General features: G+C 48.1%; 1 protein-coding gene across 2 annotated transcripts in view; it reads left to right on the top strand.

The window, feature by feature from the left end:
- The window catches only part of LOC147894839 (alpha/beta-Hydrolases superfamily protein), a 170,523-nt gene that overhangs the window by 37,833 nt on the left and 106,130 nt on the right, over positions 1-26,560 (top strand). For both annotated transcript variants that reach the window (XM_087384502.1, XM_087384501.1), the window contains exons 8-9: positions 7,277-7,401; positions 21,765-21,855. In XM_087384502.1, the coding sequence (XP_087240628.1) occupies positions 7,277-7,401; positions 21,765-21,855 (216 nt within the window). The remainder of the gene's footprint in view (positions 1-7,276; positions 7,402-21,764; positions 21,856-26,560) is intronic.

Genomic DNA, 26,560 nt, shown 5'->3' with positions numbered 1-26,560 from the left:
TGTCGACCCTACCGTAGCTGCTGGTACGGCCGTTCGGAAAAACCGTACGGCGACCGTACGGGCGTACGGACAGAGGGGGGGGCCTGTAAGGAGGTCTTGGCAAGGCTCTCAGCTAGCACCTCTCTCACACTTCGCACACCACACACACACACACACACACACTCACACTACACACACACACACACTTTTCCCAGAAAACACAGACACAGACACAGACACAGACTCTCTCTCTCTCTCTCTCACACACACTTTTTTTTTTTGGTGAAACCAAGATACTTATATTATGAAACATTCATTTACATCCAGGTAGTGCTCAAAAGAGAGCTAAAGCCCTATCCATCAGAAGCAGTAAAAGAAAAGTTGAATACAAGAAACATCCAAATCTTCCTCATGTAAGGCATCATATAAAGACTGCCGTAATGAGGCTCTGAAGAACTCATAAGGATGCTGAAGGGGAGAATTCAGAAATGCTTGATTGCGCTGCAGCCAGAGGGTCCATAAGGCCCAGTATCTGATCCAGTGGAAGAAGAGAGAATACTGTGACAAAGAAGCTGATAGTTTGCCATACATCCAGAAAAATCTGTAGAACCTGTGTGCTGGAAATTTGAGAGATAAAAAATAGGAGATTCTGTCTAGAAGGTCTCTGGAATATGAACAAAACCACAATAAATGCGGAATACTCTCCGATGTAAGGTGACATCTTGGACAAAGAGGTGAAGCTATCCGTCGTTTAGCCAATTTCACTCCCACTGGAAGAATACCAACAATACATCTCCATAGAAATAGTCGTTGCTTCAATGGCATTTTCAACTTCCATATCAATTGCAATCTTCCTTTCCACCAGGCTAATGATTTGTTCAGATGCCATAGAGAATTAGCATGATGGGCAATCCAAGGAGGAGGTAATATCAATTGATAAGCCTGTATAGAAGTCAATAACTGCAAAGGCCTAGAGGATATGCTTGGACTTGAAGACTGAAGGTGCCAATCTTGAAGCCTATCACTGACATTCAATGTCGGAATCGGAACCAGAGGAAGTAGGAGATCAGCAATAGCTTTCCAAATAGGTCTATGATGCATTCCCAGATTGTATTGTCGACATGCTACTGGAAAAGTGAGAATATTTCCTTGCATATCTACGACGTCATCAATGAATCGGATACCCAATTTCATAAGATTGTAAGCTCTGATGGGTTGTTGAACAGCAAGGGGAGAGGAAAACACAGCACTCCAATGAATAATTTCCAATCTGAGTGAAGAAGCTATAGAAGCAGGATGAGGAGACCATTTGATGTGAGAGAGTACTTGCTTCCAGTCCTGAATCAAGGAATTAGAAAATGGACAACCAGGGATTTTACCTTGAAATTTTCCAAGTACTACTTCCGATGGATCTACTAGCCAATGTCCATAAGCATGTGTGCTCATCTGACCACACAAAATTGCCAGCATGATAGACCAAGGCTGCTCTTGTTGAAAGAATGTCTTGAGCATAGTGATCTTTCTTGCCAACACATAATATTTGATGTTTCTCTCTCTCTCACACACACACACACAAACACACAAGCACACACAATTTTTTGGGGTGAAATCTTAATATTCTATATTACCAAAAGGAGTCCTTGGAATGGGAAGTTCAATACGACATCATCAGAAAATCTCATTATATGACAAGAAGACAATATGGTATGTGTGATGAGTTTGTAGGCAATCCAAGAAGGATTGCAGCAAAGAGACTTTAAAACACCCACACCCACACGCACAGGCACATGCACATGCATACGCACATGCACACGCAGACACAGACGCAAACACAGACACAGACACAGACACTGACACTGACACACACAAAAAGGAGTCCCTGGAATGGGAAGTTCAATATGACTCATTAGAAAATCTCATTATATGACAAGAAGATAGTATGGTCTATGTGATGAGTTTGTAGGCAATCCAAGAAAGATTGCAGCAAAGAGACTTTAAAACACACACACACATACACACACTTTTTTTTTTTTGGGTGAAATCTTTGATTGATTATATTATATGAGTAGCAACCTCAAAACAAGGTGCTACAATTACATCAACTGAAAATTTCAGTATATGCCAAAAAGACCTCATGATCTATGCTGTAGGTTTGCAAGCAATCAAAGAAAGATTGTTGTAGAGAACGCTTGAAAAAGCCAAATAGACACACACACTTTTTTTTTTTGTTGAAATCTTTGATTGATTATATTATATGAGTAGCAACCTCAAAACAAGGTGCTACAATTACATCAACTGAAAATTTCAGTATATGCCAAAAAGACCTCATGATCTATGCAGCGGGTCTGCAAGCAATCAAAGAAAGATTGCTGCAGAGAACGCCTAAAAGAGCCAAACAGAGAGAAAGTAGGATCACTAAAGACTTTACAATTTCTATGTGTCCATAAAGTCCATAGTGCTTAGTAGTGAACCCAAACGAAGAAAAGAGTAAACTCTGGTTTGGATGGATGAAACCCAAATAGCCAGAAGAACTTCCCAAAAAGAACAGATGGGAATCTCGCTCGCAGTCGCTGTAGAAGCAGATCAAAAAACTCACGAGAGCACGGACAATGCTAAAACAAGTGAGGCACAATCTCCGAAGAAGCATAACATCTGTGGCAAAGTGTAGGAGCAATGTGTCGATGCTAATAGCTGTGTAGATGGAAACACTCCCAAAAGAACTCACGAAAAGAAAACCTGTTGCCAAAGTGGTACTTTATAGGCCCAAAGTTGCTGTAATCTTTTCCTCCACCACTTAGTTGGGCGATGTATTCGCCAAACAGAATCACCTCTCTCAGAAACCCAAGGTTGAGGCAAATGCAAGTACAGTAATCTGAGATAGCCTCAAAGGACAAGAAGAGGACCCTGGAGAAGTCAAAGTCCAATCTTCCAGCCGGTCGTGGAGTTCCAAAGGAGGAATCGGAACAAAAGGCGAAAGCATAGAAGTAATTTGTCGCCACAAAGGACGATAATGAGAGCCCAATCCATATGTAGTGGCTGCTAGAGAAAAGGGAAGCACAGTACTAGCATCATCTATAACATCAGCAATCGAGTTGATGCCTTTAAACGAGACAAAGTAGGAACGTCGAGGTTCCTATAAAGCCAAGGGAGGTTGAAAGATTTTCGACCAATGAATGCTTTTAGCTCTCAAAGAATTCCGAAGCAAAGATTGCCGTCCATGCCATTCCAGATGAGAAAGAATATGCTTCTAGTCAAGAAGTAAGCGGGAGACAAAAGGGCAGCCAGGCAAAGTGCCATCAATGCAGCCAAAAAGGAAATCCTAGTGATTGAGTTGCCAATGACCAAACGCGTGGTAATTTCTGAAAATATCCCTGTTCATAGTGTTTCTCCTTTTGCTGTTTTTTGGGCTCTTTTTGCTGTCCATAAGCCTTGGCTCTTGCTAGATTGTAACTGGAGTTGCAGTAGAAGCATTTTTGAGTGCATTTATTTGCTTAGGAGGAATTGGACATGGCTAAATACAGAAAAGGCGAGCTCATGTTTTGTTAGGTTCTGGTTGTAGAAGGTCCAGAGCAATGCGTCAATCCAGAATTGTAGCCTTTACTTTGCAGGAAGGATGGTTTGAACTCAACGGTCTGCAATGACACCAAGAGCTCATGGTTTGGGGGATGCAACCTGCCTAAGGCTGCTGAAAAGGCCAAGGCCAAATGCTTGCTACACATTCGAGGATAGAGGCCAAAGTGATAGATGGAGAGAAAGCACCACCTTTTTTTTTCCCCCCCAAAAAGATCACTTCATTAAGTATGATTGAAAACTGGAAGAGCAAGCTCTAATGCGGGAGTACAACATGCCATGCATGAGAAGAAAATAAACAGCTCAAAAAGAGCTGACAAAAATCGAAGGTGGAGGCTGAAAATGCCACCTCAACCCTGAAGAAGACTCAGAGAAGAAGGGAGATCCTCTCCAAACTCTGAAGAAGGTAGCCCTCTTGGCAGTAGCTGCTCTGGAGGATCCCTGCATGCTCAACCAAATGGCCATCAGAGTATGTATAGTATCAGTCCATATACCGGAAGGGATGAACCTGTGAACTCTCCATCGCCTCGATACATCTGGCCCTCTATATATGCCATGTTGTAATGCTAGCCAGAATCTCCCATGATGCATCTACCGAGGCATGAGCAGCTTTGAAAGGGTGAAAGGAACATCCTGAAGGGAACATGAGTCCACAGAGTGTCGTCGTATATTAAAGGCTGGATCTGAGTCATGTCCCTCGAAAAACACCTGAGGGCCAGTGAGAGATAACCATGCCACTGATCCCTAGGTCATGAAGAAGGGTGCTCTATGAAAAATACAAAAGAATCCTAGCAACACCCTTCCAAATCGTCCTCGCCTGTCTGTACTCCCAAAGGCAATGCTGAATTGACTCAATTGCTGCGTGGCATCGAGGACATGTAGGGTCAATCCCGATCTTGGATCTCCACATGTTCACTGCAATCCCTTCATGAATAGAAAGCCAAAAGAAAAGAGTGATCTTTCAATTCGTGAGGGGTTTCTAGAGCCTCCTCCAAAAGTTCCTCTGTATCTCTGTGCAGGAATCCAAAAGAATCCCAATGTGAAGCTCTGGAAGGCCGCCAACCTCTATTGCTAAGCTGAAGTCTCTTGGCATTTCTAACCGTGTAACGAAAGAAGGGGATGCTCTTCTCTCGGTGGCTTTCGTCGTCAATCCATTCCCATTCCCCAAGGTCCCACTGCAAGAACCGAAAGCACCTTCTTCTGATTGGCAGATGCCGAAAAAGGTATTTAAGCCAAGAGCAATGGCCTGTAGAAACTAGACAGAGATTGCATCCAATTCTAAGGAGGCTCCGGTAGCTGATGGTTTTGGGATTGGTAGGCTCTTGACTGCGGTAGTTTGTTCGGATCCATTGTAACCATAGCATATGGCAGCTATGTAAGATAGTTCTGCATATTCCCTTGCACCTATTTCAAATGATGAGCAAGTGAGTGCTTTTGAGTGTATGCTGGCTTGCCACAGCTTGGTGCAGCCATGCATGAGCTTTGATCTTATAGTACACATATACTTGATTGTAAATATGTATATACTGATCAAAAGCTTTACGCATAATGTTTAGGGTCTCTATAATATAAAATAAATGGAGATTGGTTTGGGATTGCATCACTAGTCAGAAGCCACATGGTAGATGGCTTGTGGTGCAGTGCCTCATCTAGGGAGAGGTTTTTGAATTTGCTTCTATCTATGCACCTCAATCCTCTGGGAGTAGAGGCTTGATTTGGGATGCCTTGCAATCTTATTCTTGGAGACATTATGCCTTCATTTGTGGTGATTTTAACAATGCTCCGCATCAGGGAGAGGTTTTTGAATTTGCTTCTGTCTATGCACCTCAATACTCCATTTGTGGTGATTTTAACAATGCTCCGCATCAGGGTGACAATACTTTTGGCAATACTCACATGTTGGCCTCTGAAAGGCAGAGTTGGTCTCAAGTTTTATTCCATGTTGGTCTTCTTGATGTTTTGAAAGAATTACAGCCCATGCAGCCTGGTTATACCTTTCAACATAATGCACAGTCCTTTTACTAGGCTCGCTTGGATCAGTGATATCGAGTTGATCCACAACATTCTGATAATTTTACTTGCAAAATATGGTAATTTTACTTGCAAAATATGGGTTGATTATGCTTTCACATACTTAGATCATGCTCCTCTTTGGCTCAGCATTTCTTTTCATGACATGCCAGATGACAAGCTCTCACAAAAAAGGATGCTCATAATCAATAATAGTTACCTGGGGCATGATACTTTCAAGGCCATGGTTTCTGATGCCTTTTAGCCTCTTTCACGTCAGAGTCTCATTGACATTGATTATGCTTGGATTGCTTTTGTTGCTAGAATGCAAGCAATTATTCATGAATATGGTAAAAATTATATGAAAATTTTGAGAGACTCTGATTCTCAGGCCAAAAGCATTTCTCAATATTTCACTGAGCTCAGCCACTTTCGTGCTCTATCAGTTGAAGAAAATATGTCCTTATGCCAGGCAAAACATTGTCTCCAATCCAATGATCACTTGAAAATTGTTAAGTGGGAGACTAGGGCACAACAAAGGGCTTTTTTGGACAAAGGTGGGGTTTGGACTTCTTCTTGAGCACAGCTTGCTGAAGTTTGTATTGATCATTTTTCTCGACATTGTGGGCATGCAGATTTTTCTACTCATGAGGTTCTTTCAGCAAGGGACGTTTTATTGCATCATGTCAATCCAATTATTTCTCCTGTGGAGGCTTTGGAGTTGGAAGTTCCTTCAGTAAAAGAGAATTGTCTGATGCAGTAAAATCATGTGGTAGATGGAAATCTCCTAGTTGGGATGGTATCAATGTGGAATTCTTTCTTGAGTATTGGGATTTTGGGCATGCCTGCCTCATGGAAAAAAGGGTTGGTTAAGCTTCTTCCCAAGAAGCAACTATGTGAATCTTTGACTGATTGGAGGCCTATTACTCTCATGCCTGTTATTTATAAGATCATTGCTAAGATGGTTGTTGATCGTATCAAAGGATTTTTGCATGATGTCCTTCATCCTGCACAGTATGGTTTCATTCCTCGTCGTCATATTACAGATAACATTGCCAATGCATATGTTGGCATAGAATATGCCAACTACACTGAGCAGGATGTCTTATTGCTATAGGTTGACATTGCTAAAGCGTTTGACACTATCCAGTGGGATTTTATGTCGTAGACCATGAGAGCATGGGGTTTTGGGCACAAAATGCAGCATGTCATATATTGGCTCTACAGTGACAGTCAAGCTGCTTGTATCTTGTCGGGGGGATATCTCTGAGACTTGGACTCTTCGTAGTTTTGTTCGCCAAGGCTGTCCGCTTAGTGCACTTTTGTATGCTATTGCCGCACACCGGATGCTTCAATACCTTGATCACTTGGTAGCTACTGATATGCTCCATGGTTTGGAAATACAAGGGAGTCGCCCAATGACTGCTCAAGCTTAGGTTAATCTGTGCTTCATCTCTTTTGGCTTTGTCCGCATACTCATGGTGCAAGGAGAATTTACCATGGGAGTCCATTTCCGTTTTATTTGCTATGAAAATTGCCTCTTTCGTGCAGTTGTAAACTAATCAGGTTGACAATTAAGTTTTGAATAGAGCTGTCAATGATGTATAGAATGAAGTTGCCAAGCTTCAACGTAATATGTTTGCGAAGAGGTAATTTTGATTTCTTATGTTTTTTAAAACAGTTTACCAATTCAGGGTTTTCAAAATTGTTTTTATAGGATGCAAAAACTGATGTTCACCGGTCTCTCTATCCCATGGAGGCTGAATTTGCGAGGCCAGCATGGGTATTTGGCCATAGCTCTTATGATATTCTGGGAAAAGATACCATTGCTACCTCATACAGGTAGTTTCTTTTAATTGCTACTTATTTTTGCCAAAGCACATTCTTTAAAATCCATATGTGTGTGTGTGAGTGGGGGGGGTTCAAGAATCATATAGTCTTTGGTGATCCCACCTTTTCCAAGTTTCACTTCTTTCGGATGTCACTACGACAATCATTATCTTTGGTATCCAAGGGTTTTTTTTTTTTTTTGCAAAAAGAGACTTCTATTAAGTATTAAAGAAAATCATCAGAGCAAGCTCCATACGGGATACACCGTGCAATGCGTGAAAAGCTCAAAAGCCAAAAAGAAAGGATTGGGGCTGATAGTGCCATCTCAATCCTGTAGAACCCTCTGAGAAAAAGGGAGAACCCCTCCAAACTCGTAGGAATACAGTCCTCCTAGAAGAAGCTGCCCATGAAGGGCCCTACATGCTAGCCCAAATGGCTATCAAAGTATGAACCGTGTTAGTCCAAATACCCGTGAACACCTATGAAGGGTGTATCTGGGTGCCATCCAGGGCCTCCGTACATCTGGCTCTCCAAATGTGCCAAGAGGAAATGCTAGCCAGAATCTCCCAGGAAGTGTCCACTGAAGCATGAGAAGCTCTGAAGGGAGTAAATGGTACATCTTGAAGAGAGTAGGTCTCTATCACCTACCTGCGGATCGAGAGTGCCCAAGAAGAAGGCTCACCCTCATAAAACATCCGGGGCCGAGTAAGGGATAACCAGGCGACCGAGCCCCAAGTCATGAAGAAAGGGGAGGTATGAAAAATGCTGAGTATCCGAGCAACCCCTTTCCAAACAGTCCTCGCTTGACCGCAGTCCCAAAGGCAGCAATGTCGCACTGACGACTCTGCAAAATGACGACGAGGGCAAGTAGGGTCAGCTCCAAATTGTGATTTCCACAGGTTCAGTGTAATCCCTCCATAATAGAAAGCCAAAAGAAAAGAGTGATCTTTCTATTTCTGAGGGATTTCCAGAGCCTCCTCCAGAAGTTCCTACGCAAATCTGCAGTGATGAAGAAGTTGTCCCAATGGGGGGCTCTGGAGGGAATCCAACCCCTACTGCTCAACTGAAATCTCCTGGCATTACCAACCGTGAAACGAAAGAAGGGAATCCCTCTCTCGGTGCCCATGATCTGTCCACTCCCACTCTCCTGGGTCCTATTGTAAGCACCTGATAGGTGCACCTCCATATAACCACAGTCTCCAGGATCCCAAGGCTAAGAGCAGAGGGTCAGGGTCTAAATACCACTACAAACCCACTCCATGATTCACAAAGCCAGCAATCCTGACAGGCCCTCTAGAAGAATATCATCCGTGGATCTAGAAGGTATACCCCCATCCCCAAAGTCAAAGACAAGTGCATCCTCCCCAACACCTCGAAAAGCGATCACCTGAAGAGGAACTACTGTCCTCGAGAAAGCTCCCATCCAAGTGGAAAAAGTAATAAGCATATCAATTGTCCAGTCTGCCGGGATGGCTGTCTCTATCTGCTGAATCCTGCGTGCTACCCCTCTGAGGTGACTCACGGATGTAGTCTCTGATCCTCAGGTAGCCTGAAAAATGCTTTCCAAGTGCCTACTGTGAAGGCGAGGCCTCTCTCCCATCTAGATCACTGCATGTAATGCGAAGTGCCTAGTGGTCTGCCATTCTCATCAAGAATACTGTTATTCCAAATGACCGGCTGCCTATCAATCTCTTCGAGGGTAGAGGGCGCAACCTTGCGAAGTGTATTCTTGAACTTGTCTCAAGCTTTTAGGATGGCAGCCATGAGAGGAGATGCAGGAGATTTGAGAGGGGCGGAAGTAAAAATCCAGCGAGGGTTGTCCACCCAATCATCTCGCAAGGTAGGTGTGCAAGCCTGAATGCGTCCACAAAAGAAGTCCTTCCAAGGTTTCTACCCAGGCATGAGACCCCTCACCACCACCTTACAAAGCAATGCCCTGCATTGCAGGTCCGGGTCAATGATATTAAGGCCCCCTTCACATGTAGGGAGAATAATGGTCTCCCAGGCCACCCTCGCTACAACATCTGTCGTGCCATCGAGTCCACTCCATACAAAATTTTTGATTGGTCTAATGAGCTGAGTGATGCACTCTCTAGACCGGCACCAGCATGAACACACAAACCAGGTGGTGGCCAAGAGAAGATGGTTCACTACCACAACTCTAGATGCAAGGTCAAGTTTGGCTGAGCTCCAGAAGAGAAGCTTTTTCCTTATACTCTCCAGTACTGGGGTAAACTGCTGTGCTGGAGAGATGCCCAACCCTACCTGGCATCCCAAATATTTGATAGGAACACCCCTCTGAATCCAAGAGAAGCCAATGTCAACTCCGTAGCCTGGAGTGTCCTCATCGCTGATCCAAAAGCCTAAGGATTTATGCCAGTTAATGTGTGCTCCTGCAGCTGAGCAAAAGATATCCAAGGCTGTCCGGAAAGCATCCAGTGACTGCGAGGAGGCCTCAATAAAAATGGCAGTGTCATCAGCCAACTCACAGTCCAGGAAGATGGAGCGAGAAGAGAAAATAGCGCTCTTGCGAACTCCCTCCCCTCCCTCGCTCCCGTCTACCCCCCCCTCGCGTTGCATGGCCCTCCCCTCCCCCTCCTCCCTCGCCATCGCCTCCTGCGCGGCCCTCCGTCCCCTCTCCTCCCCCTCTGCCCGTCGCTCCCCCCCCCCCCCCGCTCCACTCCTCCCCTCTCCACTCTCCGCTCCCTCCCATCAGGGACTGGTTGCAGTCCACCCTCTACCTTGAGGACAGCCACATTGAGGAGGTTGCACTCATGGGACGTGGTATCTTCTGGCTCAAGCTCTCCTCAGCACAGGCTGCGAGCGATATGGTCAGGCGATCCCCTACTTCTGTGGGTGGGAAGATCATCCTTATGGTCCCATGGTATAGGGGTTTCAGTGTAGCGGACATCGATGCCCGCTTTCGCATTCCTCGCCATCCAGTTACCCTCATCTTTCCAGGTCTCGCAACCGAGCTTCGCCTGATCATCAAGGACTTGGGGGCACACTTTGGTTGGCCTATGCAGGACACCTACGTTGATGCGGCGGCAGCCCAAGGGGTGCCACGTGTCAAAGTGGCAGTCCTAGATCCGCAGAGCATCCCCTCGGAGTTCGAGATCGAGACGGACACAGGTGTGGTGACGCAGCGCATTCTGGTCACTGGTCGCCCCAATCAGTGTCTGAGATGCCATGGCTTCGGGCACCAGGCGCGCTTCTGCCCTCGCTTCACGGGTACAGAACCTCAGAAGGCCCCCATCCAGGCAACTTAGGATCCCCCCCCACCAGTCAGCGACACCCCCTCCCGAAGGGGAAGGCTGGACGGAGGTCAAAAGAAAACGGAAGGGAAACAAAGCAGGACCAAAAAAGCCTTCCCATCCACAGCAAGAGCCCCCCCCCCCCCCGTGGTCACTACTCATCAACAGCCCAGTAAGGGGAAGGAGAAAGGGAAGGAGAAGATCAGCCAGCCTCCCCCTCATTCTTCACCCCGCCCTCCTTCCCCTCCCCCCTCCTCCTCGGTCCCCCGACCCCCACCCCCTCCAGGATCCCCCCCAGCACCGGTGGTTTCCGCTCCCCTCTCTTCCTTGAGCATGATCCAGAGGGAACCCCCCTCTCCGCCTGAGCCACCTGCAGCCCCGAAGCCAGCACAAGCCTCCCTCGCGCCTATCCCTCCTGGCCCGGCGGAGGGGAGAGGCCTGTCCCCGCAGAAGGCCAGCACCCCTCTCTCTGGTTTAGACTCCTCATCCTCGTCCCCACGCCCAAGGGCTGCTCCTAGAGCTCTACCTTTGGAGTTTTATCGAGCAGGACCTTGGGATTATCTGGATGCAGCGGGTATTGGCTCCTTCCCTGCATGCCTAGACATCAGCATCTTCTTCCTCCACAAGGGGGCGGAGGGTAAGGTGTCCGTCCTTGCCCCTCACGATGGTCCTAGCTATTCCTTCACTATCTCCAGTGAAGGGAACGAGCAATGGACGAATGAAAATGTTTGGGAGACGAAACGAGATCAGTCCCAGGAGCAGGTGTAGGACTGGATCGGTAGCAGAGCAGCGGAGCTTCTTCAGCAACAGTGGAAGGAGGGTGACGTTCGTCTGAGATGGCGCCACAGCGCCAAAGGTTTCCGCCTCTTGGTCATTATTCGGCCACCTCAGGAGTGGGTCTACGCGGAAGGGCTCCGCCCGTGGAGGACCTCAGAGGTAGCGGGCTTCTACAGTATTTCCCTGGCAGAGGCGTCGAGCTGGTTAGAGAGAGCCTACCACCATGGGACGAAGGGCCTCTCCCCCCAGTTGAAGGTTTTAGAGGATGGGTCCGATGATCCGGCCTCTCCTTCGAAACCCTCATAGAAGCGCCTTCGTCTGCACACTGGACATCCTCCGACCACCTCGACATCGACCGCAAGCAGACAGCTGTTTGTGGCCCACCTTCCCTCCTCATGAGTATACGCATTATCTCTTGGAACGTCAATGGGTTCCACTCATCAGGAACCCGCGGCCCCAGGAAGATGGTGCTCAGACAGGAGCTCCAGCCAGCCTTGGTGGGAAGGGTAGATGTGCTCCTATTACAGGAACACAAGCTTTCGGCTTCTCAGACCAGTATTTGTGGGAAGGTCCTCACAGGACGCTCCCACACCTATTGGGAACCTTCGATTGGCGAGCAGGGGAGGAGCGGGGGTGTCTATACCTCCATCGACGCTTCTCTCGTTCAGCATGTGTGTGGTTTTGGCACTCTGATCCCAGGACGTGCGCTTTGGGTGGGCTTGAATATTGAGGGATCCCGTATCGGCATCCTCAATATCTATGCCCCGACCGATCTCAGACGGAGAGCCGCTTTTTGGAGTTCCTTGACAGACTTGTTGCCAGAGATGGATTCTTGGATTGTAGGAGGGGACTTCAACAACCTTGAGACCCTAGAGGATCAGCAGGGACGGGGCCCAGAGTTCCTCGGTATAGCTCAGGCAGAGCAGGCAGATTGGGACTCCTTCCTATTCGCAGTGGGAGGTTGGAACAGCTGGAGGGAGCCTTCCTTTCGCAGATGGACAGGGAGTCTGGACTTCTCTTGGGGTTACAGGAGGGAGGGAGGCAAACTTTTGGAGCGGCTGGACCATTTCTATGTCAGCGATTGGGCGCTTGGCAGAGGTGGAGAGTCAGGAGTGGTTCCAGGGACGACACTCTCAGACCATGCCCCAGTCATCCTAGTCCTGGACTCAGCCTCTCACTCCTCACCTCCACGCTCATGCCGGATCCCAGACTCCATCTACTCCAAAGCAGCGGTTCGCAGCAGGATAGTGGACCTGTGGGAGCAGGATTGGGACCCCACCGGGGATATGGCAGCACAGATAGCTCAGGCGCTTGCTGAGTCTAGCCTCATCTGTCAGCAGGAGGCGATTCAGGTCAGGCAGCAGTGTTGGGCGAAGGAGAGGGGTCTCAGACGAGATCTCGCCTCGATTCAGCGGATGCAGCAGTCTTCTCCAGGCTCTGAGGAGCTCAGACAGCAGGAGGTTCGGGCCCAAGCCATGCTAGAGGAGATCACCCAGCGACGCTCAGAGTTCTCGTTTCATGCTTCCAAGTCCTTCCGGGCTAGGAAAGGCGACAGGATGTGCAGAGAGTTCTTCAGGACTCATGGTCAGAGGTCAGCAGGGGAACAACTCCGATCTCTTAGAGCGCAGGATGGTAGTGTCAGGACAGATCCAGATGAGGTCCGGGACTTGGCGACAGATTTCTACAGATCATTGTTCCAGCAGGAGCCCCCGGACCCTCGTGGCCGCCTATGCAGGGCGCCTATGCAGGGAGGAGGTGTGGAGGTCTACACCGCGGCTAGTGCAGCCTAGCATGAGTGACTCCCTTCTCGCTTCTTTCACCGTGGCGGAGATGCAGGATGCGGTGAGCGCTATTGATGGGCAGAAATGCCCAGGTGAGGATGGCCTCTCCAGAGCTTTCTTCACCACCTTTTGGGAGCAGATCCACCGGCCCTTGCTCGCAGCCTTCCAGCATATCTTCTCCAGCGGACAGATGCCAGAGAGCCTTGCGACAGGCTTAATATGCCTCATCCCCAAAGGGGGGGACTGTCAGGAGATTAGACAGTGGCGCCCTATCACCCTTCTCCTGACCGCCTACAAAATCCTCGCCAAGATGATCAGTAGCCGCATCCGCTCCCTGCTACACGACTTGATCCATGACACCCAGGCTGGTTTTGTCCAAGATTGCAGCATTCTGGACAACATCTTCACTTTCTCAGAGGCGACAGAGTGGGCCCAGCACAATGGCCAGCACCTTGCCATACTCCTTGACTTTGAGAAGGCGTACGACAGGGTAGACTGGCCCTTCTTGGAAGGTACACTCTCTCGGTTCGGTTTCCCGGATGAGTGGATCAGAGGTATTGCTAGCCTCTACAGGTCGGCCTCCAGCCGGGTTATCATCAGCGGCAGGATGGGGGAGAGATTCACCCTCGAGCGCTCGGTGTGTCAGGGCTGTCCGCTAGCGCCCTACCTCTTCCTATTTTTTGCGGAGGCCATGACCCACTTCCTACGAGCCCGTACCAATGGTCTTCGCGGGATGCGTCTCCCTATTCGAGACGATGCAGAACTTCTGGACTCCGAGTACGCAGACAACACAGCCCTATATATGCAGGATGATGTCGAGTCACTAGAGCGAGTGAGACTGCCCCTAGAGGTTTTTTGCCTAGCCGCTGGGGCGAAAATCAACTTGCATAAGTCAGTTGGTTTTCTTACGGATCCGGGAGCCAGCTCACAGTGGGGTATTTTCCTGAGGTTTCGCTGGATCCCTAGAGGACAGACGACACGTTACCTGGGATTCCAGGTAGGCCTGGACATCACGCTGGCTCAGCAGTTCTTGCCGGTCCTAGCCTCCATACGACAGAAGCTAGCTTTCTGGAGCACGGCTCGGCTATCCTTGGCAGGTAGGGCCCTTGTGGTCAACCAGGTCCTTCTTGCCACTGCTTGGTATGTGGCCTCTTGCTGGTGGTTCTCGAGATCATGTGTAGCCCAGTTGAGGAGATTGGTGCGGAACTTCCTTTGGTCTGGTTCAGATGGTTCCGGCACCACCAGAGCCCGGGTCGCCTGGCAGACGGTCATTCTCCCCTAGACAGAGGGCGGCCTTGGCATCATAGATCCAGAACTGCAGAGTCAGGCACTACTTGGCAAGTTAGTCATCCGCGGTCTGACCCCAAGAGGGCGGACGTGGAAGCTCTTGCTTCAGCATGGTCTCAACGTGTGTACCCCCCAGAGAGGGGGTGATTGGCAGCCATCTATCCGGTGGATCTTCACTTCTGCCCCATTGACTCAGCCCCATTCCCCCTTCCTCTGTAGCCTCGTCTCGGTGTGGAGGAAGTTGCGATACAGCCTCTCCCAGGTTCCCCCTAGCTGCCGAGAGGAGATAGACAGACAGCCCTTGATCTGGAGCAGCCAGGTGACAGATGATACAGGTCGCTAGCTTGGAGAGAGATCCCATATCCCTTGGGCGCTTTGGGCGCGTGGGCCCGCGCGCTCGCTCCGGGTTTGGAGGGACGTCTACAGCCAGCTGAGCCCAGGCGAGCTGGCAGTAGCAGTAGGTACGGCACGTGGGATCCAGGCTCGGCGAGCGGAGATCGATGCTGCCATTCCTGCAGGTTGGAGGATTCCCATGGTCACCGGACAGCTCTTCCTGGGAGATGAGAGGTGGCTAGGACAGTTCACTCCACAGGGCATTCCTTTGGTGGTTGCAGGCCTTTTCTCGGACTCCTCGATCCACTTCTTCTCCGTTGTCGATGATAGCCGCCTACAGAGCAGAGGCCGTGATCGACCCCCAGCTTCCCTGGCAGCGCCTTCGCATCGTAGGGCTGCAAGGGAAAACGTGGCATATAGACCCCCTGATTATGCAGGACCAGGACTGGAGACTCTGGATATGGGAGGGCCGTTCCTTGACAGAGGTGGAGTGGGACCCAAGGGAGTGGCGCTGGCCACCATTGGAGACCTCAGAGAACCCTACCCCCTTCTTCTCTTACAGTGCGCGTACTGGCAGGCGTGCTCTTGGGGCTCTCCAGCGCGGGCTACCCACACAGGCACATAGTTGGTATGCCCAGGGGATATCTCTGGTCTTCCTTTGCACTTTCTGGCAGACTCTTTGGGCAAGCTGGTGGCTAAGGAAGATCTCTTACTTTCTTTGGATGGTGGCACACAAGGGGCTACCAGTTGGCAGCTGGCTGAGGCAGATGGGGCAGGAGGGGCACTGCCAGATGTGTTTTCAAGAGGACTCGTCCCTGAAGCACTGCCTTTGGAGTTGCTCGCATGCGCAGACAATTTGGAAGGGAGTCATGGGGATCTTAGCGAGGGCTGCACCCGAGCTAGGACCGATCACTTGGGGAGCCGTTTGCTGGTGCAGCACTGAGATGGGACATCACTTGGCTTATGAGTTCTCTAGGCAGGATCCCGTCTTCTTCATCACGCAGGCCACGTGGGCATACATGGACAGCTTCCCTTGGCATTTGACAGAGACAGATGCAGGAGCGATGACTAGGCACCCAGTTTGGGAGATCATAGGGAGCATTACAGGCTGGCATATCTGGACTTTTAAATGCGCACAGACCGTAGGAGATCAGGCTTCTTCTACTACCCAGACCCTAGCAGACATTTGGAGCACGATCATTCACACGCTCAAGGGTCAGTGGGATCAAATTCAAGGGGAGTCCCGGGCAGGGAAGGAAAAGAGACGGCGCTTCCTTCGCGACTGGAACCACTGGGAGTTGTTCTTCCAGCACTCTGCTCAGAGTCTTCAGTGGCATTACGCGCCCCTACCGTGGCTGTTTGTCCACTCTGCGATGATTATGCCGTGAGAGGCTTGTAATTAGCATTTTGGCTCCTCGGGCTGTATCCATTTTGTGATTGCAGCCCGCTGGCCTTTAGGCCCTCTTGTACTCTCGCTTTCAAGTAATATAACTAGCACTACTTTTTGCGCAAAAAAAAAAAACTCACAGTCCAGAAGCTCCTGCTTCTGTCTCAAGGGCAATCTGAGCCCATATAAACCAGCCTGAGATCTAAGAAAGATACTCATAGCTTCACTCATAAAAAGAAAAAGGAAGGGGGCTAAAGGACATCCCTGACAGACTGATCTGGAAATCTAAAACCTGTCACCGCTTACCCCTCCAATCAAAACCTGGCTGTGGGCTGATCTGTAAAGGGAGGCCACCTTTCTAATCCATGTTTTCGGAGCGTAGAGGTTGAGGAAACCAACCTTACGTTCGTCAACCATAAGCAAAATCCACTGGGCCCTGGAGGGGGTGATGGTACCGTGTCCAATGAGCAGAGGGAGGATAGAGTCTGAAACTGATATGCCTCCTCTGGTTTCCAAGGCAGGAAGCCAAAACGTCCGGCCTGAAAGCAACTTACCTGACTTGGAGCAATCTCTGGCATCCAGTTTGTGTTCCTGTAGAAAAAGAATGTCTAAGGAACCACCTGACACACCTGGATGAAGCTGATTCCTTATCAGTTGTCTGCGACGGCGATGAGGGATGCCGCCCAACCCTTGTATATTCCAACTGGCTATCCTCATCGGCGGGAGGAATTGGGTTGGAATACCTTACCCGACCTGGTGGCGGAAAAAGAACCCTCTACTGAAGTTGACCTCCTGCCATACACACGAGGTCCAAGGGGAGGAAAGTCCACTGGTGAGAGAGAGAAGGATCTCTCAAGGGGGATGCCGATAACTGGCTCTTCAAAAGTGGAGGGTATAAAATCATCATTTGGGAGGTCAGAGAGGTTCTCAAGAGCGAAAAACGAATTCCGCTGAGCCAAACCTGGGGAAGGGGTCCGAAGGATTCCTACCGAAGCAGGAAAAGAATGTAAGACCCCTTTCCCTTTGTCAACAAAAGGAGGCACCTGTGCTGCATCCTGATCAAGAAGTGTTGGGGACGAGGTTCCAACAACCTGGGCTGCTAAAGGAGGCACAACTTGATCCTGTGGAGGAGCAGAAGAAGGCTCCTGAACAAAAGGCTCCACGGCGGTAGCCTCCCGAGGTTCCTGAGGGGTAGTCTCCGAAGCGGCGGAAGTATGATCTGAAGTAGAGGGCCTAACCGCGACCAGAACCCACCAGGGGCCAGAGCTAGTGCGGTGTGCAGGAGGGGACTCGGGCAGCCCTAGGAGGAGGGGGAGCCCATGTCTGAGGTGGTGCCTGTGGAGCGCTAGGTCCTGCTCCTAATCTCTGTCGTAACCTAGTACGAGCTGGTTGCTTTTTTTGCCTCTTTTTCTTCTGTGGGCAATCTCTGGCAAAGTGCTTGAAGGATATGCAAATCCTACATTGGTCTTGACGATCTGGAACCTCAAATCTTGGGCGAAAGAATGACCCATCGGGTCGCTGTAGCATGATGTGGTTATCTGAAATGTTAGGGTCCTTGACAAAGACCCTAACCCTAGGTACCCCATCCATCCTGACCACCTCAGCAGCCGATGAAGGCTCGCCAGGAAGAGGGGGGATCTCTTCTACCACACCAAACCTCTTGCCAAAAACTGAAAGAAGTCGGTGATAAACTGAAGGTTTGTTGCACTCACCAATAAAGGTGGTCTTGTCTAGCACATTTATAATTGATGACACTCATCACTACCCCGGACTACAAGTTCGAATGAAAAATTATGACATGCCAAAGTGTTGCCGTCGTAATTGACATGAATTGGTCAAGAAGACTCATTAGTTCTTTCGCTTTGTAAGGGACCTCATCAAAGGTGGATCCGGGAACATTAAATCTGTATGGTGTGTCTGCAATGACCAACGTGTACTCATTCTTTGGAACTATTTTTGACAATTCATTGCAATCTCTGTTGAGCACACGATAAAAATTTGGTGGATGGTTATCCCCCCTGTCAAACTCTAACATGCCATCACTAACAGTGATAGATTGTTGTTGAGTTCGATGCTCTTTTTATTTTGCAGCCCGGTCAATCAATTGCTTAAAGCTTGTAGGCATCATACTACTCTCAGATCCCTTCTTGCCTCATTTCTGAAGGTTGTTGTCAAAATAACAGTTCAATATTTTGAACATTGCAAATCTAGAATTTGAAAGAAAAATTCCATTAGCATATGTATACCAAATTTGACATACGATGCTCTTGAGACCAGGGAACCTGATGAAGATGGAAACTCCGTGCTTGTCCTCTTCAACTGGGTCAAAGCCCAGTTGAAAGGGAAATAAAAAAATCCTCCTGTAGCCTAGAAAGCGAAACCCAGTGTGTAGCAAGTCTCTCGTGATGTCCGGGGAATCTAGGCACAATTGAAAGAAACCTCGTCCCAACAAACGGACATCCTTAAGGTGGGGAGCGAGCTCCTGAGGAAGCCGCAAGCATCCAATCTCTAGCGTGTGATCTGGAGGGGTGGGAGCCATAGATGCGTGTGAAGAGAGTCGTGGAACACTCATGCTCCAAGTACTCCCCTCGAGGGTCTCGAGGAGGATCAACTCTTGGAGGGACTCTGAGCTCTCAACCACCAGTCTGATCCTGGGGACCCCGTCGTCTACTACCACTGACGATGCCGAATCTAGCGGGGACTCCAACACTGTGCCAAACGCTCAACCAATGGATGGGAGTATGACTCTGTATTCCTTTGGGAGACCCAAGAAGCAGAGCGTAATCGGGAATTGGAGAACATGATGTGTCGTGTCCATGTCCTCCATTGTAAAGCCGTGGTACCAAGGGAGGAGGTACACCAAATGCGGGCCAAGGAGGATGGGGCTCTGCTTTACAAGTGTCAAGGCGGTAGCGGGGGAGCTCAGCTGGATGAGGAAGACGCCTCTTCTGGAGATGGTGACCTCTTGAATGTGGTCGGCCTCTAGTGCCAAGCTCTCTTGGATCCAGTCTCTCACATGTCTCCTTGTGGGTGCGAGGCTCACAATTTTGCCCACGATCGCCTTGTCCTGGAGGGACCGAACTGCTTGCTATACCTATTGCTTGACGGCTAGAGAAAGAAGGACCTTAATGGCTGTGGGATTCAAGGGTGCTGCCATAGAGCCCCTCTGGCCAGACCAAGGGTCACCACCAAGATTTTGTTTCTCTGAAGAAGCACAAAAACTCCTGCTGCAAAGAAGGGAAGGAGAAAAGAAGCCGCCTCGAAGGTGGGCAGTGGAGCTGCCTCACCCCGAAGAGAGGCTAGGGAGATCCCTTGAAGAAAGGGGCACCTCAAGAAGCCTTTGCGACCCCAACCCGAACACCCCAAGGCCCGAGGATCTAAGGAGTAGTCAAGAGAGGGTTGAAAGGCTGCGAAGAGGTGCTTTGGAAAAGGAAAAAAGGCCCAGCCTTCTCCGTGGGACGGTACCTGCCCACAGGTGGGCTATGAGCAGCACTAGCTGCTCACGAAGGCAGCACCAAGAGTAGGTTGCTGCTCCAAGGTACACGTGGCCTCCTTGTAGGCAACTCTGAAGTTCCACCCACAGGCCACAAACCAGGGCAAAAGGTAGGGCAGAAAGGACAAGACAAGAGGGGCAAGAAGGGTGCGGGAGGGAGGCGAGAAGGAAGAGGCAGAGAGGGAGAAGGCGCAGACGGGAGGAGAGAGAAGCGGGTAGGAGGAGACGAGGGGAGAGAATGGCGAGGAAGGAGGCGAAGAGGGGGCGAGGTGAGGTGGAGAGATGGTGGGGGAGGAGGCGGAGATGAGGTGGGGGAGGAGGCGGAGATGAGGTGGGAGAAGGCAGGCTGAAGGAAGAAGGGAGAACGCGGGGAAGGAGGCAAAGATGAAGCGGGGGGAGGGCGGGGGGAAGGCGAGGGAGGAGATGGCAGGGGAGGAGGTGGAGAAGGAAGGAGGGAGATGGCGGAGGGGAGGAGGCGAGATGGTGGGGGAGGAGGCTGAAGGAAGGAGGGTGATGGTGGGGGAGGGCAGCGGGAGCAGTCAGGCCATGCGGCTCAGATGTCCCAATTTTCTAGAAGCAAAGCACTGGCTTGGAAGACCTAGATACTCTCCACTGTAGTGTTTCTCCACCATGGATGTCAGGAAGAGGAATGGATCCTCCACTCTGGTAACATGTGCAATTACTCAGATGGAAGGAACAAAGGGATGATCCACTCGAGCTGCATCCACAAATGATCCATCTGTCTCGATCTTATCTTAAGGATGTGTGGTAAATACTCTATATGAAGCCAGGAAAGGATATGCTGGTCACCTGGCCAGCCCTCAAATCTCAGAAGTCTTGTGGTGTGCCAATTGTGGTGTGCTAGTCAATAAGGCTCTGTGTAAGAGCCTCCTCTAAATGCTCTAGTCTGCCGAACTGAATATTATAGCATCCGTTCCCAAGGGGGGAAACTATGGTAATGCAGGCAGTGGAACCTACCAAAGCTGTGGAAGATTGTTCTTCAAAAGACCCGGAGCCGGTCGTTCATTGGCAGGCAGTGAAGCCTGCGAAAGCTGCTTGAAGATTGTTCTTTGAAAGACCCGGAACCGGTCGTTCATTGACCAGGCGGCACGTCAATGAAGAGGCCTTCATCGAAGAAATTGTCACAAATGGATAGAAGGGTTGCAAGGGAAAGAACACTGCAAAGAACCGAACCAGCCATGTATGTTTGGGCAGCTGCAACAGTCCTTCGGCTGACATAGACCTGGGTCAGTTTTGTTCTCTCTCCTTGCAAACCTTCAGCACCTGCTGGGGGTGTAGTCAAAGAAGAGGGAAGGAGCTCTAGTTGAACCTCTATGTTGGGTTAATGCTCTAATTTAGATTTTGTTTGATTCTATTTCTTTAGGACATTATGGAGCCAAGCATTTGCATGCAAAATAAGATCCAATATAACCTTGTTGAGTATCTATTGCGTAAGAGTGGTAGGCCCTAGGTGTTAGCACAAGTTCCGTTGTGTAATGAGAGAAGACACTATGCAATAATTATGACATGAGTAAATCTAGGCATTAATTGGCTATTGCTAGGGTGCATAAGAAATATATTAGATGCTAGTGGTGTATACAGTTGCCCCACCAATTGAAGTGTTACCTTATATGGATAGTCTAGTCTTGAAGCTTTAGGTTGTGTTGTAAATACTCGGTTCAGCTCCATTCTTGCTCAAACAGCCCCCAGTTTTGGGCATCCTATTTCAATACGACCCTTCTGTTGTTGTGCATTTTATTCTATGCTAGTGGATGTGCCTTTTTTGTGGGATTAAGCGTTTTGGAGTCCCTCTTAATCTTAGGGATCTTTGGCACTTGCTCAAGATAATACTTTCTTTGTAACTGGTGCTACATGTTATTCAACCTAATTGCAAAATTAAATTTACAAGATCTTATTTTTCCCGTACGAAGCCTATTGAAAATTCTAGTTTCAGCTCACTTGTTGTTATAGATAGCCAAAAGTCATCTTTGAAAACTCCATGCAAAGCCTGGGTACATTTGTTTTAGATGACAGTGACTGATTTTGGTCTACTGTTTGAGCAGGAAAAAGGGACGGTCATATGTTGGTCTACTAGGTTTGACATCTGGGTCCTTCAGCAATTTGGATCTTCCTTTCACGGACATCTATGACTTGGTGTGTCCCTATCATCCCAAATTTCTTTACTGCTAGAGGGCTTTTATAGAAAACAATATAGGAGGCAATGTATTTGAAAGTCTCTAAGGGTAACTTTCTGAAAGATGCAAGATTACCACATACAGACATGCCATGCTAGATAATTAGCAGTGGTAGGTTTAATCATGGGTTAAAAAAGAAAATGTATAACTACTCAAGGAGATTCTCTACTTGAAAAATGCTATATAATGCAACAAGTTAGGATTGACACCACAGAAGTGATTTTTTTTTGAGAGAGAGTGATAGGAAGAGAAATATATAGATAGGCAAACATACAGACACACATTCACACCTTCCTGCACAAGTATGTACCATACGTGCACACAAAGAAATAAATAAAGTACACACACACACACACACAGTCTTTATAGTGAAATCCATGTATTTTTATATTATAAGAGGCTGTCCCAAGTGGAGAGAAGCTAAATACAAGATCATAAAATTTCATTGTAAGACAAGTAAACATTGTAATCTATCTGGCGAATAGACAGGCAATCATAAAAGGATTGCCTGAGCGACATGCGGAAATAGTAGAACATGGAAGAAGTAGGCTCTCTAAAGACTCTGTAGTTCTGTTTTTCCACAGAGTCTAGAGTGCCCAATATCAAAGCCATGTGAAAAAAAGACCAAACTCCAGCCTCCGTGGGTGAATGCCAAAGATCCAAAAAAGCTTGCCAAAGCAAGCAGTGGGAAAGCGGGCCTGGAGGTGCTGCTGAAGAAATTCTGTCTTACAGTGGTCTGACCATCCCCTGCTGCTCTCTGATCTGTCGTAGAAGCGTCTCCATGTGTCGCCGCATCTCCATCAGATAAAGCCTGATACAGACTTGGTCATGGAAATGGATCAATCGTGACAAAGGACCGAAGCCACTCTCCTCTAGGCAGAGATAGTGGTATCATCCCCGCATCTCGTAGTAGGCTGGGCAAACACACAGAAAATGCTCCTCTGTCTCAACCGCCCCCAGCATACATAGCGTGTAGACTTGCTGCTCTCTTGGTATACCCGCTGCTCTCCCTGCCTCGATCCTCAGTTGATGGGACAAAACCCACATCTGACCAATGGCAATCCTCAATGCATGAGAGACTCCTCTATCCTCGAGATATTGGGGTCTAATAATGAATCCCTCCTCCGATACTCTCAGGAAGTGGTCGCGATAAAACTGGGTCTTGGTGGGGAGCTCTTGGTCCCCCCCCCCCCAGTCCGGGATGTGTGAAGGTGGAGGAGGTCTAACCGTATGATACGGTTAATCTCATCTCGCGGGATCGACTTAGGAGGTGCATCCATGCTGTACTGAAAGGGGGGAAGCCTGTCCATCTGGATACCGTGCCTGGCAAGCCATGTAGATATGCGTGCATACCATGTGTCTGCCCTGCTCTCTGCGAGTCATTTGGATGACTCTATGGCCAACCTCGGAAGTCTCCAATGGGGTAAGTCCTAGACTCTGTGGATGAAAGTCACTTTCTGAAAGATGGCATCAACCTGGAGAGGTGTCATGGCGAACTCTGCTTGTACTATCTCATGTGGAATTGAGGGCTTGCATCGGATCATCCTGGATTTTATTGTCACATGTAGCCGCCCAAAGCTCCTCCAGTGTGTCCTCGAAAAATCTCACCCCTTTAAAGGTGCTACATACATGATAGTCGGCCGCACTAGTGTGTCGAAAAGCCAAGCCTTCGTCGGTGGATCCTCGATTTGCACTTGGGAACACTACTGCTCTAGTCTAGCCAAAGCACTATGCCCTCGTGTGTTTTTAGTGGATGAGTTTGGGAATGTTCTTGGATTCATCTAGGTATATGCTTCTGCCGTATTAGCGGACATGCAAATTTCACCTTGTAAAGTTTTAGTCCAAGTTGCAGCCTGCTGGTATTGCGATAATTCTTTCCATCCCGTCAGCAACTCTGTTCCGTACCTTTCTGTCAGATCTTCCGTGTGATCATTCCGTACAGTTCACTCAGGTTCTCCGTACGTCCGTACAATTCTGTCAGCTCCCCATTTCTTCGCACAGCGCTTCAGTCCTACCTCATCCTCATCGTTTGATATCTGTTTCAAACCCTTAGCCTCCATGGCAGAAGCAAATAGGTATTATGTCAAGAGAGCTCTCTCTCCTGAACCCAAAAGACAATCAAGGGAAACCTCTTTTCCCATATCTCCTTCTGAAGATGCTTCCTATGTGTTTGATATGTTGAATGATAATTTTCAACAAAGTAGAAGGGAATGGAGTCAACCTGCTCCGGAACTCACTTACAAAATGAAGTTGCCCTCTCTTGTTCATCCTTTGAAGAAGCTTTCTTAAACTGCAGTTATCATATTTTTTCCAGGCAAAATTCCCTCTGCTAATGATGTGGGTCAATGGGCGAATTCTCTCCTAGGTGGATGCTATGTAGAAGGACTCTATTTTGCCTCCCGAGGATTTTATGAAGTTCATCTTTTGGATGCCCTGACAAAACAAAAGATGCTGGAAATGTCCCCTTTATTTTTTGGTCGACAAATGGTGCATATCATGCCCTGGTCCCCTAATAAGGACTACCAGAACCTTATCAAGCATCATTGCCCTGTATCGATTGAAGTGGTTGATTTTCCAGATTACATGAGAACAGAGCTTCCAGGTTTAGCCATGACATTGGGACAAGTCATCTGTCCCCCTTGTCCCACAGGTAATAAAAATCGTTTTTGCATCTTATGAGATATTGATAGACCGACCCCCTCCTCTATTGCAGTTGAGATTGAGGGTGTTAATTTGGGAAGGAAATATTTCACTCTAAAATGGGGCATTTTTGCTGGAGCTTGTTTTTCTTGTCACAAGTTTGGGCATCTTGCCTCAGAGTGTCCCTCTATCCTTCATCCACCTCCTCCAACAGCTATCCCTCTGCCTTCTAATAAAGGAGGTCATAAGACATATGTGGAAAAGCTTGAGGCTAAAGGAGCAAAGCCTTCACTGCATACAGGGAGCCAGGCCAATTCAGCTCAAAATAAGGAAAAAGGAAAAAGCAAGTTAGGGGAAAATAACACATCTTCTCATGAGGGATGGCAGACTGCAAAGAAGACGGTGCGTCTCAAACAAAGACCACTTCAATCTCGTAATTGGGATGCCTCTGCTCCTTCTCCAGGACAATCTTCTACCTCTCCAAGCAACCCCATCTCAAAGGCATGGGTTAATGCAGTCAAGAAAGGTCTTCCCCTTTGTGAAGAAGATGATATTATCAGAGAATTGGATGCTGAGGGTCAGCAAGACCCTGTGGCAATGGCAGAGGCTTGAGGCCTCCCGTTCTTTTGGAGGAATGATCATCTCTTGTATATATCTTCATGCGTGCTTCTCTTAAATGTTTTTCCTATAATATATAGGGCCTTTGCAATCAGAATAAATGGAGGCTTCTATGGCATTATATAAATACAACTCACCCAGATGTTGTGTGTTTACAAGAGCATAATCAGCATTTTTTTGCTGGCCAGCATGGGTTTTTTTCTGGATATGATATATTTTATTCAGGATCTGAACAATTTTCCGGGCTGTGCATTCTAGCCAGACATGAACTGCAACCTTGGATAGCATATAATGATCTTGGTGGACGATGGATGATCATCCAATGTATGGTTAATGGAGAGATTTTTGAAATAGGATCTTTGTATGCCTCTCAGAATTCAGCTTCCAGAGCTCAAATGTGGAACTCCATCAAGCAATATCCTTGGTCTTCAAATGCTTTACTTTGTGGTGATTTCAACAACTCTCCTCATTGGAAGGACAATACCACACATAAATCTCATATGCTGCCCTCTGAAATTCAGCAATGGGAACATATGACATCATCTCTTCAATTTGCAGATTTATGGACAGCAACTCACCCATCAGTTATGGGATTCACATATCATCATAATGCTTTTACAGAATATTGGGCTAGGCTTGATAGATATTATCTCATTCATGCTCAGCAATATGATGGATATACATGTCAAATGTGGACTGACTATTCACAACAATTATCTGATCATACTCCACTTTGGCTAGCCCTTTCTTTTGGTATGCCTCTGGATGATTTGCAGCTCTCCTCAGTCAGGTATTTACAAGTCAATCAATTATATCTCGCACATGAAAAATTCCAGCAAATGATCAGACTAGCTTGTAGGCCATTGCTATCTCACAGGAGGATCTGGAATTTGCTTGGACCTCTTTCACACATCGTATTCAAAATGTCATAAAGGAATATGGAAGATGGTACATGGCAGAAACTAGACAGCATATCGATTGGGCAAAATCAAACAAGCAGTATTTGGTACAGCTTGGTCATCAAAGCTGCTTCTGAGCAGCATTTATTGTCCTGTGCTTCCTCTATAATAGATGCCAATGATAAACGCAAGCTGTCCAAATGGCAGATCAGGGCTAGAGCTAAACCTATGCTAGATAAGGGCTGTTCCTCAAAATCTTTTTTTCGGAACTTACATGCAAATAGACAAAGCCAATCTATCATGAGGGTCAGAAAATCAGATGGCCTTTGGACCGAGACTCTATCTCAGCTGGAGAAACAATGTTTGGATCATTTTCAGCTTCTTTTTTCTCGGCCATCTTTTTCTATACCTCGGGTTGTTTCAGCTCGAAACAGATTTACTGCACTTGTTTCTCCTATTGTCTCTCTGCAAAAAGCCTCAATGCTGGAAATGTCTTTTACAGATGTG

The sequence above is a fragment of the Dipteris shenzhenensis genome, chromosome 14, assembly GCF_047967505.1.
Source record: "Dipteris shenzhenensis isolate YYH24624 ecotype China chromosome 14, Dip_SZ_1.0, whole genome shotgun sequence".
NCBI lineage: Eukaryota > Viridiplantae > Streptophyta > Polypodiopsida > Gleicheniales > Dipteridaceae > Dipteris > Dipteris shenzhenensis.
The sequence above is the reverse complement of the archived record's forward strand: the minus strand, read 5'-3'. Positions and strand labels throughout refer to the sequence as shown.